This window comes from Papio anubis, chromosome 14, assembly GCF_008728515.1.
Source record: "Papio anubis isolate 15944 chromosome 14, Panubis1.0, whole genome shotgun sequence".
Lineage (NCBI taxonomy): Eukaryota > Metazoa > Chordata > Mammalia > Primates > Cercopithecidae > Papio > Papio anubis.
Genome location: NC_044989.1, coordinates 85,417,479 through 85,431,327, shown reverse-complemented (window position 1 = coordinate 85,431,327; position 13,849 = coordinate 85,417,479). Strand labels below are relative to the sequence as shown.

General features: G+C 47.6%; 1 protein-coding gene and 1 pseudogene across 2 annotated transcripts in view; one reads left to right on the top strand and one right to left on the bottom strand.

Moving 5' to 3' along the window:
- Window positions 1–1,261: 1,261 nt before the first annotated feature.
- On the bottom strand, window positions 1,262–12,857 carry LOC108581693 (annotated as a pseudogene).
- TRABD2A (TraB domain containing 2A) overlaps window positions 5,067–13,849 on the top strand; it is a 57,258-nt gene continuing 48,475 nt past the window's right edge. The window contains exon 1 of one of the 2 annotated variants that reach the window (XM_021925015.2): window positions 5,067–5,290. In XM_021925015.2, coding sequence (XP_021780707.2) covers window positions 5,183–5,290 — 108 coding nt within the window. In that variant the 5' untranslated portion in view covers window positions 5,067–5,182. Of the gene's footprint in view, window positions 5,291–11,530; window positions 11,762–13,849 lie in introns of those variants that run through there. The other variant, XM_031655301.1, reaches the window with a different exon arrangement.

Here is a 13,849-nt window from a genome sequence, read left to right as displayed (position 1 = left end):
TCTTTTCTCCTGAGGCCTTGCTCCTTGGCTTGCAGATGACTGCCTTCTTTCTGTGTACTCACATGGTTGCCCCTCCGTGTGTGGATGTCCCTGCTGTTCTCTTCTTTTTTTTTGAGACAGGGCCTCAGTCTGTTGCCCAGGCTGAAGTGCAGTGGAGATCATGTTTCACTGTAGTCTTCTTGATCTCCCAGGCACAAGGGATCCTCCAGCCTCAGTCTCCTAAGTAGCTGGGATCCCATTCGTGTGCCACCATGCCAGGCTAATGTTTTTTTTTTTTTTTGTAGAGACAGTGTCTCCCTTTGTTGCCCAAGCTGATCTCTAACTCCTGGGCTCAAGCCATCCTTCTGCCTTGGCCTCCCAGAATGCTATGATTACAGGTGAGAGCTACCACGCCTGGCTCAAATTTCCTCTTTTTATAAGGACACCAGTCAGATTGGATTAGGGCCCATCCTTACAGTCTCATTTTAACTTAATCATCTCTTTAAAGACTTTATCTCTAAATACAGTCACATTCTGAAGCACGAGGGGTTAGGGCATTAATGTATGAATTTTGGGGGATCATAATTCATCCCCAAATAGAATCTTCACATATCTCATCTATGAGGTGGGAGAAATGAATGGAGGTGAAAGTTGGCCTTGGTAAAGGAGCAGCTGTCACTCCTTAGTCAGAAGAGGCGGATGACTGGACATCCTTTCTTGTGACTTGGCCAATGTTCGTGTTTTGTCTGTGTTGAGATGTGATTATGGAGGGGTCTTGCTTTCATCTTCATTCATCACAGAGTGGCCTTGTCTGATGTTGATGCTCTGTGAAATTGTTTGTGTTCAACAGGAGAACACCATGACTCAGCTGTGGGTGGCAGGGCAGCTTGTAGCAACACCAAGGCCCGACTGATAAAACCAGACCAGCTCCCAGTTGTCCAGGGATGTTTTCTCTTTTTTACAATATGGTACGAGCAGTGTGCTGCAAAATTGCCACTGTTCCCTACTTAGAAATTCTTGTGCCAACACTAGGTGGCTGAGGGAGTGTGGCAACATTCAGTCCCTTTCCAAGGATGCACGGAGCCTGCACACCTGGCAGTGGAGGGAGTAGGTGTTTCCACACTTCCATCAGCTTAGGTCTTCAACTGGTCACCTTGAGGACGGACACAGCCTGCTGGTTGAGCGCCATGCTGGAACTCCTGAGGAAGTGCTTAACATCCCGCTTCCCCTGGTGTATTAGTTATCTATTGCTGCTGCAACAAATTACCACAAACTCGGTGGCTTAAAGCAGCACACATTTATTTTCCCAGTTGCTTTGGATCAGGAGTGTAGACATAGCTTAATTGAGTCCTCTGCTTGGGGTCTCACAAGGCTACAGTCAGGGTGTTGTTGGCTAGGACTGGATTCTCATCGGAGGTTCAACTGGAGAGGGATCTGCTCCTGAGCTCACTTAGGTTGTTGGCAGAATTCATGTCTTCATGGCTGTAGGACTCATGGCAACTTGCTTATCTAAAGACAGCAATGGAGAGAGAGACTTTAGAAGACTAGCACTATATGTTTAAGTTGTCATGTACAAGTAATCACAGCACAGCCCATAACCTTTGCCACATTTCATTGTTAGAAGCAAGTCTCAGGTTCTGGTTACAGTAAAGGACAGGGCATGAAATGTACGTGTGAATATCAGGAGGGACAACCAAGGAGACCTGTCACCACACCTGTGATGTCCTGACCGCCTTGGAAAATCCGTGGATGGCTGCAGGTCAGTGAAGCCAGGTAGAAAAAGGCCAGGTGAAGGCACAGAGGTGTTGCTGAAGCCGTAGCAAATCCTCTGCATACTTTGAAAACTTTATTTTTTAGGGTAAATCTGATTTTGGGGAAAGAGCAAAAAGGTATCCACAGTATAATTTTCTCAGGTACTGCTATGAAGGGGATAAGCCTCATAGGTTTGTGTAAATTCAGAAAGTCATTACTAGGGGCACAAAAGAAGCACTTAAGAGTAGGTGGACCTAAGGGGATGCTATGCTTTGAAAGTGTCCTCCAAAAGCATGTGTTGGAAACTTAATCCCTAATGCAACATTGTTGGGAGCGGGGGCATCATTGGAGGCCTTCACCCTCACGACCTCATGAATGGCTTGAAGCTGACTTTAGCTCTCAATCTTGATTCCTCTCTCTTTCTCGCTCTCTTGTCCTCTCACCTTCCACAATGGGGTGATGCAGTAAGGAGGCCCTTGCCAGATGCCAGGCACCTTGGTCTCAGATTTTCCAGCCTCCAAAACTGTAAGGAAATACATTTCTGCTCTTTATAAATGACCCAGTCTGTGGTATTCTTCTATAGCAGCACAAAATGGACTAATACGAGAGAGTTGCCAAGGATATCAACCATACATGAAATGGGAAAGAGAAAGGACCAAGGGAAGGTTCAGAAGCAATTCAGGGCTCTGGCAATGGGTGGCCAGAGGTATGGTCCAGTAACAAAGCTCAAGTTAAGGAGCTGAACTTGATCCAGAAACTCTGCAGATAGGCAGAGAGGTCATAGGTACATTTAACATCTCCTTCCTAACCAGGAAGGGAAAGGCAGAAAGGCCTGCAACCCAGATGTCTGTATGAGGCAAGTGAGGACCAGGCCGTGTCAGCCTGGTCTGGGTCAGTACTATGGGATGATAGTGGACTTCGGAATGTCTGTGGAAGCAATGTAAGTAGAGTAGATGTGATTCTACAGGATGTTTGGACACCGAGTGTCTTACAGAATAAATCCTACTTGATGACGGGTCTGGCTAAGAGAAAAAACAAAAACAAAACAAAACGAAAAAAACCCCACTTCATTTAAAAAATGTCAGAACCAAACAAAATTATCTAGGTACTTTGGATGTGGATGATATTTCATACTCAGTATCTGACCATATGCTGAGCCATAAAACAAGTCCCAATGAATTCCAAATAATCAAAATCATACAGAGTATGTTTTCTGATTACAATGGAATACAATGGAATTGGATTATAAATCTATTGATATTGCAAAAAGCACAGTTACTTTTGCACCAACCTAATATTTAGGAAAATTCCATAATTTGGAAATCAACCTACTTCTAAATAATCCACGGGCAAAGAAGAAAATCACCGGGGAAAGTAGATAATGAAAGATAATGAAATACAGTTTTTCAAAATTCGGGTGATGTAGCTAAAGCAGTGCTTATAGGGAAATTTATAGCTTTAAATGCTTATATTACAAAAGCAAGAAGGCTTAAAGTCAGTGTCTTAAGGTACCACCTTAAGAAGGCAGAAAAAAGGCCGGGCGCGGTGGCTCAAGCCTGTAATCCCAGCACTTTGGGAGGCCGAGACGGGCGGATCACGAGGTCAGGAGATCGAGACCATCCTGGCTAACAGGTGAAACCCCGTCTCTACTAAAAAATACAAAAAAAACTAGCCGGGCGAGGTGGCGGGCGCCTGTAGTCCCAGCTACTCGGGAGGCTGAGGCAGGAGAATGGCGGGAACCCGGGAGGCGGAGCTTGCAGTGAGCTGAGATCCGGCCACAGCACTCCAACCTGGGCGACAGAGCAAGACTCTGTCTCAAAAAAAAAAAAAAAAAGAAGGCAGAAAAAAAGCAACGTAAACCCAAAAGTAAACAAACAGAAGGAACTAACAAAGGTAAGAGCAGAAACCAACAAAATAAAAGAGAGACAAACAATAGGAGAAAATGAACAAATTCAGCTATGTTTTGTGTGGTCAGAGAGAGCTGGGCTACTCTCTGTTCACACAGATTGATACATTTGGAGTGGGAGAGAGAACATGAAATAATACGTAATTACATCCTTTCGAGGTTTTCTTTCTTTCTTTTTATTTTTTTAAATATGAGACAGAGTCTCACTATGTGGCCCAGGCTGGAGTGCAGTGGTGTGATCTTAGCTCAGGGCAGCTTAAGTTCTTGATGCTTTTTGCTTTTCCCCCTCACAACCGAAAGAGAACGTTTTTGCCAGCAGGTGGCAGCGCTGGCGCCTGAAAACGCCAAAGAGCAGCGTCCTGGGTTGGCCCGGAGACTAATGATCGCCGCCGGGCTGACATGGGGCAGTCGTCTGAAGACAGGAGACAGTCAATTCCAGAAGGCAAATCCCCACTCAAACTTAGAAAAAAGTTAGCGATTTTACAAAAACATCTGAACCGTAACTGCTGGTGGAGTTAAAGCTCGAAAGACTTGGCTCTTCAAAGCCAGGGATTCTTTACGGGAAAGCTGGAAACGGGCTTCAGAAAACCTCTCCCCGCATTGTATGCAAATCTGCCCCCCCTTTTTCTTTTTCCCTAGGAGATCGTCCAGTTATCAGATTCTCAAAATGGACAGCGACTTAAAACAATTAAAGACCATTGCAACAAATGCCCCTGCGAACACCACTCCGAAGTTAATCGTGCAGAATTCTGGACTTTAAAAGGTGGTGGTAAAGTGCGCTCAGGCATGGGTAGGAGGTGCGGCAGGCGGGGCACAACTACTTGCTTTTATAATTTTTTTTCTTCCTGATGGACCAATGCTGTGAAAAATCCTCAGTGGGGCTTTGGAGCCGAAATGGAGCGACTGCAGTTTGCAGGCCTGCTATGTTCGCCAATCAAGGTTTTCTCATAAATTTCCTTTTTTAATCCTTGTAGCAATCCTCTGAGTTTGGTGTTAACATCCTTAATATTATTCCCAAAAATCCCTTAAGAGGGCTCTTAATGGAGTGCAGGCTTTTGTGGTCCTGGATTTTCAAAACTTCCATGAGATTTCCTTTGTTTAAATGAATTGTCCTTTATAGATAGCCTTTCATTTGTTTATTTTGTCTGCCTGTTTCAATCAAGAGGCACCCTCCCCTCAAAATTGGCAGCACAAGCACAGACGTAAACGCGGGAACCAATGTGATTTTAGGTTGAATTTAGGACAGCGCTGGAACTTCACTTTTCCCCTCTTGCGGTCACACGAGGTGGGCTGCGGCCCGGGCAGGGTTTGGGCGGGAGAAACGCGGTTCGGGACTCCGCGGCAGCCTAGGCGCGGGGCTGACCTGCGGGGTTGGGGTGGGGGGAGGGAGGTCGGGGCCCGGCCCCACGTGGCCGCCGCTGCCGGGCTCACCCCAGCCCCGCCCGGAGGCGGCCCCGCGGCTCCGGCTAGCCAGGGCGGGCGGCCGGCCACTGCTGCCCTACTCCTTCCCTCTGCGTTCCGGGCCTCGGAGCCGCCGTGAGGAGGATGAGTCCCTGGAGCTGGTTCCTGCTGCAGACCCTCTGCCTCCTGCCCACGGGCGCAGCTCAGCGGCGCGGGGCGCCTGGAGCCGCCAACTGCGAGCTCAAGCCCCAAGTAAGACGCGCGTCGGGTGCTGGAGAGGTGGCCTCTCTGCACCTCCTTGGGATGGTTTCCCTCTGAACCCCGCGAAGCAGCGCTTTCGGACCCCGAGCCGACTTCCGCAGCTGGGCTTTCACCTAGCACCGCGGCGCTCCTTGCTCGAGCGCCTTTCCGCGCCCTCGGGTTCCCCTTTCCCGCAGGGGCGCGGCCAGCAGGCTCCAAGGGACTCAGTGCCCTGGCCTTTGCCCTCCGCCAGCCCAAGGGCGTCCGGGAGGGCCCCTGGGGTCTCGCCAGCCATTTTCGCGAGCTTTCGGGGGACCGATCCGCTAGGGCGTAGCGGAGCAGTAACTTGGGCACATTTATTTGAGGTTTCTTCTTCCCTCTCTTCCTTAAGAGTTTAATTTCACCTGCTCTTATCAAAATATTAACAGCGCCCTGCAGCTGCTTGGTTAAACCTTTATATGTTCAGTGCCTGAGTTAGAAGGGACTTTAGGGAGTTGAAGCCATTTCCCTTGTTTTATGGATCTGGGAAACTGACACTCAGCGGGGGACCTGTGTGCTCCAGGTCACAGAGTGCGTTCGTGGAGTGACCACTGCCTGAGCCTTGCGTGTCCAGCCGGGCGCTTTAGATGTTCGCATCAGCGTTTTGCAGGTGAGGGAAACCCAGGCAAGGGAGGTCCAGTGACCTGCCCGAGTCCACATAGCTCTATAGCGGACAGGTCTTGCGTCTCCGAGGCTGGAGCTCTTTCGAGATGAATATCTCCTTCTCTGATCAGTTTTCCTACCCTTATAATTTTCTGTGGTTCTCGAGTCCCTCTCTTCTGAGTGCGGCATAGGTTGAATTTCGAGCATTTGTTCCGGTGGGTTTGATCTCTGTGCGTCCCTGGCTCTGGGGAGGGCCATGCCAGGCTTATCCTTCTGGTGCGCCCGCGATGCGGGGGTTTGGGGGTTTGGGGGTGGGGGGAGTGGGGCTGGAATTTAGAGGTCCGCCCATCTTTGATGACACCTGCGCAGCTCCCCAGTCTGCCTCTACCCCTGGCCATTCGCAATTCTATTCCTCATCCCAACTGCCGCAAAGCAGAGGACGGCCAAATACAGCCGATCCTGGAGCTCGGGGCTGGCTGGGAAGACGCACGGTGTTCACCTCTCTAAGGTGTCTCGAGTCTGCGGACAGCCCTCTACCAAGGCAGGAAGCGCAGCAGCTGGAGAGGGGAGTCTGCACCAGGCATGGTTTCAAACTCTGTTGCGGAGTGGCCGCTTCATGCTTGTTAGACAAGGCAGGAGTCCATCTCCTCACAAGAAAGCACGATGTCTTTCACTTCTGCAAAACCTATTACCAACGGGTAATTATGACGAGTGAGTCAGGATAAGATTTCTCTCCTTTAGAATCTGTCTTTATGAGTCCTTTAGTCCATCGGTTGTCCTACCTTTTGGTCTCAGGACTCCTTTACATTACAAAAAATTATCAAAGAAGCCCGGCATGGTGGCTCACTCCTGTAATCCCAGCACTTTGGAAGGCTAAGGCGATGGATCTGTTGAGCCCAGGAGTTGCAGACCAACCTGGGCAACATGGGGAGACCCTCGCCTCTACAAAAAAAACCCCAAAAAAAATTACCAGCGTGGGGACATGTGCCTGCAGTACCAGTTACTCCAGAGGCTGAGGTGGGAGGAAACCTTGAGCCTGGGAGGTGGAGGCTACAGTGAGATGTGATTGCACCGCTGCACTCCAGCTTGGGTGAAAGAGCGAGACCCTATATCCAAAAAAAAAAAAAGTATTGAAAACCTCAAAGACTTTTACTTTATGTGAATTAATGGAGATATTAATAAAACACAACATAGCACACATTCCATTAGCCATCAGAGCAGTGACCTCATTACACACGTGTAGCCTCCAGCAAATTCTACAGTACCTTGTGAGAAAATGATGGTGAAAGGAAAATATTTTAGTTTTGTGAAAACAATTTTGACCTTATAGACTCCCTGAAAGGCTCTTCGGCACACCCACAGGTCCTTGGACCATACTTTGAGAATCGCTGTTCTATTCTGTGGGCAAACTCTGTCTTACCCCCTGCGGAACTGGGAAGGCCAATCAGTGCCACACATGCTGTATGTCTGACCTACATGCTGTAAGGGCATTGTGGTTGGGTCCCTCAGTGGGTTGGGGTCTTGAGATTCTAGAGGGGAAGTCCTGGGATCCAGTCTCCAATCCAGTGCAGCAGCCCTTATAGGAGTCTGCAGGATTGTAGGCTTGAGAGCTGGTTTGGTTTTCATGGTTGGTTAATCATTAGAGAGATCTTCTGAGCCCAAATTGGCCCCTAGACACTGCAGGGTTTACCCTGAGCACCACGCAGGTTGAGTCTCTTTTCTTATCATAACAGAACTCTTAGTATTCTTTCCTATTCCTGCCTAATGTCTTTTTTTTTTAAATTTATTTCATTTTATTTTATTTTTTTTGAGTGTTGCTCTGTCACCCAGGCTAGAGTGCAGTGGCATGATCTTGGCTCACTGCAACCTCAGCCTCCCAGTTTCAAGTGATTCTTCTGCCTTAGCCTCCTGAGTTGCTGGGATTACAGCCGTCCACCACTTGCACCTGGCTAATTTTTACATTTTTAGTAGAGATGGGATTTCACCATCTTGACCAGGCTGGTCTCGAACTCCTGACCTCATGATTGACCCGCCTTGGCCTCCCAAAGTGCTGGGATTATAGTTGTGAGCCATCGTGCCTGGCCTGATGCCTTTTATACTTGCTCTTTCTTCCCCCTGGAAAGTTCTCCCCTCATTTATCCACAGGCTTGCTCCCTTACCTCCATCTGGCTTTGGCTCAAGTGTCTCTCAATGGTTTCTTCCTGATTACTCTCGTAAAGGTGATATCAACCGCTGCCACCACTACCATCTGCCTTTCCTGCTTTATTTTTATTTATAGCACTTAATCACCATCTGATAAAAAATTTTGTTTATTGCTACCCCTTCCCCTGAGTCATCTTCATAAGGGTAGGGATTTTTGTCTGTTTTATTTGCCTCTGCATCCCCAGTATCCAGAAGAATGCCTGGCCATAGCAGATGCTCAACAAATATTTGTTGAATGAAAAGGAAAATGTAAAGCCAGCTTCATTGTGGCTGGTCTGCTGAAGAGTAATCTTGGAAAAGTGCAGTTATTGCAGGTCCGGTGATGCTAGGATGGGAGGAGCTGAGGGGGTGCTGGGTGTTATGGAGTTAGCTTGCAATACACAGTTGTCATTTATCCTTGTTCTTTTTCATTGGATGGACTACACAGGTGTCTGTTAAAATCTCAGTTTGATTCAGAAGCTTGTAGCTTCTATGTCTCAGTCACCCATGGCTATGTTTTCTCTCTCTTTTTTCTTTTCTTTTTTTGAGACAGAGTCCTGCTCTGTCACCCAGGATGGAGTGCAGTGTTGTGATCATAGCGCACTGTAACCTTGAACTCCAGGCCTCAAATGGTCTTCCTGCCTCAGCTTCCCAAAGTCTTGGGATTGCAGGCATGAGCCACCATGCCCGGCTGTCTTTTCCTTCTGGGAACAGTTGTAACAAGGTAGAAGGGACATGTTAATAGTGGTTCAGTTTTATTTTCTTTTAAACCATCCTAATGTTAAAATCTATGGCTTCTTCTAATTGCCATGTATTTTAACAATGAAATGGAGTAGTGAAGGTTTTTTTCCTGTTTTTTTTTTTTTTTTTTTTTTTACTAGGCGACGGAGCTCCGCTCTGTCGCCCAGGCTGGAGTGCAGTGGCGCGATCTCGGCTCACTGCAAGCTCCACCTCCCAGGTTCACGCCATTCTCCCGCCTCAGCCTCCGAGTAGCTGGGACTACAGGCGCCCGCCACCACGCCCGGCTAGTTTTTTGTATTTTTAGTAGAGACGGGGTTTCACCATGTTAGCCAGGATGGTCTCGATCTCCTGACCTCGTGATCCACCCGCCTCGGCCTCCCAAAGTGCTGGGATTACAGGCTTGAGCCACCGCGCCCGGCCTGTTTTTTGTTTTTTTTGTAGAGATAAATAGCCCTACCCTGAGGATATCCGTATGAGAGAGGCAGAGGCAGTTGCACCAGTACAGTAAGTGCAAGGGTCCAGTGGCTCACCAGTGGGCAAGGTAAGGTAAAGAAGAGTCCTGAAGACTCTTCTTTCAGCCTGTGCCCTGCCGAAGACGTGTCTGGTGGGGCAGGATCAGTGTTCGACAGGAATGGTTATTGATGCACACAGTGGGAGTCTGGGTGCCCTGCTTGTCAGAACAGAACTGTAGGTATTGAAGAAGTTGTACATGGTAAGATTCATTTCTTTAAAAAAACTCTTTTTGAGCTCCTATGTAGTAGTATATGGCAAGTATTTCAGTATTTGGGAACATGAAGGTGAATAAGATATAGCCCTTGGCATAAAAAAAACAGAAAAGCCCCTGACTTGTGTTAAGTTGAAAAGAGAAGATGGGAAAGGTGGCACCTGAGGATGTAACAAGGTCAGTGTGGCATTTACCTGGGCAATCATCTGGGATCAGGAAGGTGAGCTGGACAGAGCCTTTCTAGATTTGGAGTCAGGTGGCACTCCTGAGCAACAATGCAACTAGCAGGGTATTAACTGAAAAAACATATGACTCTGAATAACAAGTAAAGTCTATTGCATGTTAAGGCTGCATAAATATGGTGTTTAAAAGCCTGGACTCAGGAGCCAGCCTACCTGTCCACCACTTAGCACAGGACCTATTTTTGCTCCCACCATACCACTCAAACTATTCTTGTCTGGGTCCCTAGTGACTTCAGTGGTGCTCAATCCAGAGGTCAGTTCTCAAATTCTTGATTTATTTGGCCTACCATTCACATTTAACCCACTTGCTTACTTTCTGCTCCTTGAAGTACTTTCTTCAATCGGCCTCCTACTCTTCTGATTTTCCCAGCAACCTTGCTGGCCACGTCTCATTCTCCCTTGCTAGCTGCTCTTCTTTCCCCAGACTTATTAGGGTGAGAGGGCCCTGAGTCTATTCCTAGACCTTTTCTCCTGTGGACATCCTGTTGCAGACCTTATCTAGTCCCATGGCTTTAGAGACCATCTACGTGGTGATGATGCCCTCATCTTTATCTCTGGCCCAGGCCTCTCCCAAGCTCCAGACTTACATATTCACCTACCAGCTGGACTTTGGCACTAGGTTGTGTGCTTGACATGTCAACTGCACAGATCCAAAACCAAATTTCTGACCTTCCCCTGGAAATGATAACCTCATCCTTTCATCAGCAAGTTCTGTTTTTTCTTTTTTCTTTTTTTTAAATTTTGAGATAGGGTCTCACTCTGTTGCCCAGGCTGGAGTGCAGTGGTGTGATCATAGCTCACTGCAGCCTCATCCTCCCAGGCTCAAACCATCTTCCTACCTCGACCTCCTAAGTAGCTGGGACCAGAGGTGCCTGCCACTATGCCTGGCTAATTTTTAAATTTTTTGTAGAGACAGGGTCTTGCTATGTTGTCCAGGCTGGTCTCAAACTTTCGGGATCAAGCTTCCCAAAGTGTTGGGATTATAGGCATGAGGCACCGTACTGGCCGGCAAATCCTGTTTTCTAGACTACATCTGGAATTTGATCACTTCCATCAATCCTGTCACTCCCGCTTTGATTATCTTGGTAATGTCCTAACTGACCTACTTGTGTCTGCCCTCATCCCTCTATTCATCCCAGCCTCCAGGGTGATCCTTTGAACACACAGTCAGCTGATGTCACTCCTCTCTCAAAAACCTGGACTAGCTCCCATTTGACTCAGTTGAAAGCCTGAACTCTTCCTGGGGCTTTTCCAGGGGCCCACCGACCCTGCATGGCTTGGCCTTACTCACCTCTCTGGCCTCTGCCTCCTGCTTTCCTCTTCAGCTATCCCTTTCAGTCGTGCTGGCCTCTTTGCTGGTCTTCCAGTACATGGAGGCCCTCCCTGCCTCAGGGCCTTTGCACTGCTGTTTCTGCCTTCTGGAGGGAATGCTCTTCTCTTAGATATCCCCTTAGTGGGCCCCTTGTCTCCTTCATGGCAAGGCTTAGATGTCTTTCTAGACAGTGACTTTTCTGGTCCCCCTACTTAAAATCACCCCTGCAACCCTGTGCCACAGTACTCACTGTCCGTTTTCTGGCTTACACGTTCTTTTTGTGGTTTTTGTTGTCAAATGATCCTTTATAGAAATGTTTTCCTTTGTGCTCCTTAACTAGCTGGGCATTCCGCTGCACCATTGTTGATGTCACCTATGATGTCATGAGTGTGGCAGCCATCAAGATTCAGCCCACAGACTGGGAAGTCCCCAGGATCTCTTTAATGGTTCCAGAGAGTTCTCTGGCTAAAGATTGGTGCTGCATCTGTTGAGCAACGTTGACAACCTCATCAAAAGTGATATTTCCACTGTGTTTAATGTTATCCTGTTTCTTTCTGTCTCTTGGTGGTTCCTTGAAGGCTTCGATGATCTGGGCAGAAGCAGAAGGTACCACCTCAATCTGGGCCTGTCTGTTCTGAATGGTCAGTTTCCCTGTAGTCCTCAGATCCCTCCAGTCACTGGTTGGCTTGGCAATGTCATCACCAATCTTTTTTGGAGACAGAAGCAGAGGGGCTGATGTTGGGGGCCAGCACAGACGAGGCATTGACTTCACCCCCAGCGCAACTCAGGTGTACGACTTTGATCTCATTAGGGTCCAACTTAGGCGGCATGGTGGAGGCGGCTCGTGGCTGATGAACCCAGATTTGGGAAACCGGAAGAAAGTTACATCTTGGCCTCCTCCAAGATGAAAGACTTCAAGCCGGCTTACATGTTCTCCACAGCAATTAGCACCAACAGGGCCCTGTGTGTCCCTCACTGCTGTATTCTCCCTCACTGCTGTATTCTCAATGCCTAGAACAGTGTCTGACACATGGTAGGCTCAGCAGAAATAATTGTGTTGAATGCAGGCAGTGGGAAAGTCCATGCACAATGTTTGGGTGGAGACTGGCACACAGCGAACAGCTGCTGTTAGCATCGGTACTGTCATTGCACGGCTAGAGGCCAGACATATGTGTGAGTGTGTGTGTGTTTTACATTTAAGCAGTTTTCAGTGAAAAGATCACACAGTGACCTTATTTCTAGACCAGTAATAGTTGAAAAGGCAACAATAAATAAATAATAAAATGAAAATAGATGCATATTGAACAGACTGCTTCTGAAGAGAAATGCAGGTATTTTGAGGTTGGATGGGGGCCTTAGGCAGGTTAAGTGTATTGGATTAAAACCGAACCAAAACTGAACCAGAGCGAATCCCACCCCTCCATTATCCTGCAGTATGGGTTTGGTTTTCCTGGGAATATATTTGTTTAACATGATGGTGTCCTGATAGATGAATCAGGTGCCCATGGCTTTAATCATAACATTTCAGCTTGTTTGCTGTGTCTCCCAGTTGGAAACCATGTAGAAGTTCTTGGGTAGACTGCCTGGAAGTTGTGCAGTTAGATCTCTTATATAGGCCAGTGGTCCCCAGACATTTCACGAGCCAGACCTCTACATGAACAAATAAACTAATATTACTCTTCGAAGGCTGCCTCTACCTTTTTGTAGGTAATAATTGTTACCTGTTTACAATTAACCAAAGACATAACTGTCAATCTCAGCTTTTGATTAGCATCTATTACAGTTACCCAGTGTCTTCTACCCTGTTGATCTAATTCTAACCAACAGTGAGACATTTGATTGCTTAATTCGCCTTAGCAGACGTTCTTGGTAGACATACAGTTTCCATTTCGTTTTTGAAGTATTTAAATAACTCCAGGGACCCTTATTACTGCATAAGAGGATGCCTAGGGGATGGGGACCCTGTAGGTGATTCATCTCTTAATATTACTTCAACAATCAATGGTTTTTAAAATTTTTTTTTTCTTTTTTGAGACTGTGTCTTGCTCTGTTGCCCAGGCTGGAATGCAGTGGTGGGATCTCAGCTCACTGAAACCTCCACCTCCTGGTTCAAGCAATTCTCCTAACTCAGCCTCCCAAGTAGAGTAGCTGACACTACAGGCACGTGCCACCACGCCTAGCTAATTTTTGTATTTTTAGTAGAGGTGGAGTTTCATCATGTTGGACAGGCTCGAACTCCTGACCTCAAGTGATCCACCCTACTCGGCCTCCCAAAGTGCTGGGATTATAGGCGTCAGCCACTATGCTCGGCCTAAAATTTGTTTTTTTGAGATGGAGTCTCGCTCTGTCCCCTAGGCTGGAGTGCAGTGGCGCTATCTCTGCTCACTGCAACCTCCGCCTCCTAGGTTCAAGCAATTCTTCTGCCTCAGCCTCCCAACTAGCTGGGACTACAGGCGCCCACCACCACGCCTGGCTAATTTTTTGTATTTTAGTAGAGACGGGATTTTACCATGTTGCCGAGGCTGGTCATGAACTCCTGAGCTCAGGCAATCCACCTGCCTTGGCCTCCCAAAGTGCTGGGATTACAGGCGTAAGCTACCGTGCCGGGCCAATAAGGTGCCTTTCAATAGAAGCACACATGAAACAAGGCTATGTTTTGATCAGTTGATGAAAATGTTATGAATAGGAACTTAACCTTTTGTTTCCCTTAGGAACAACAGTTTAGTATT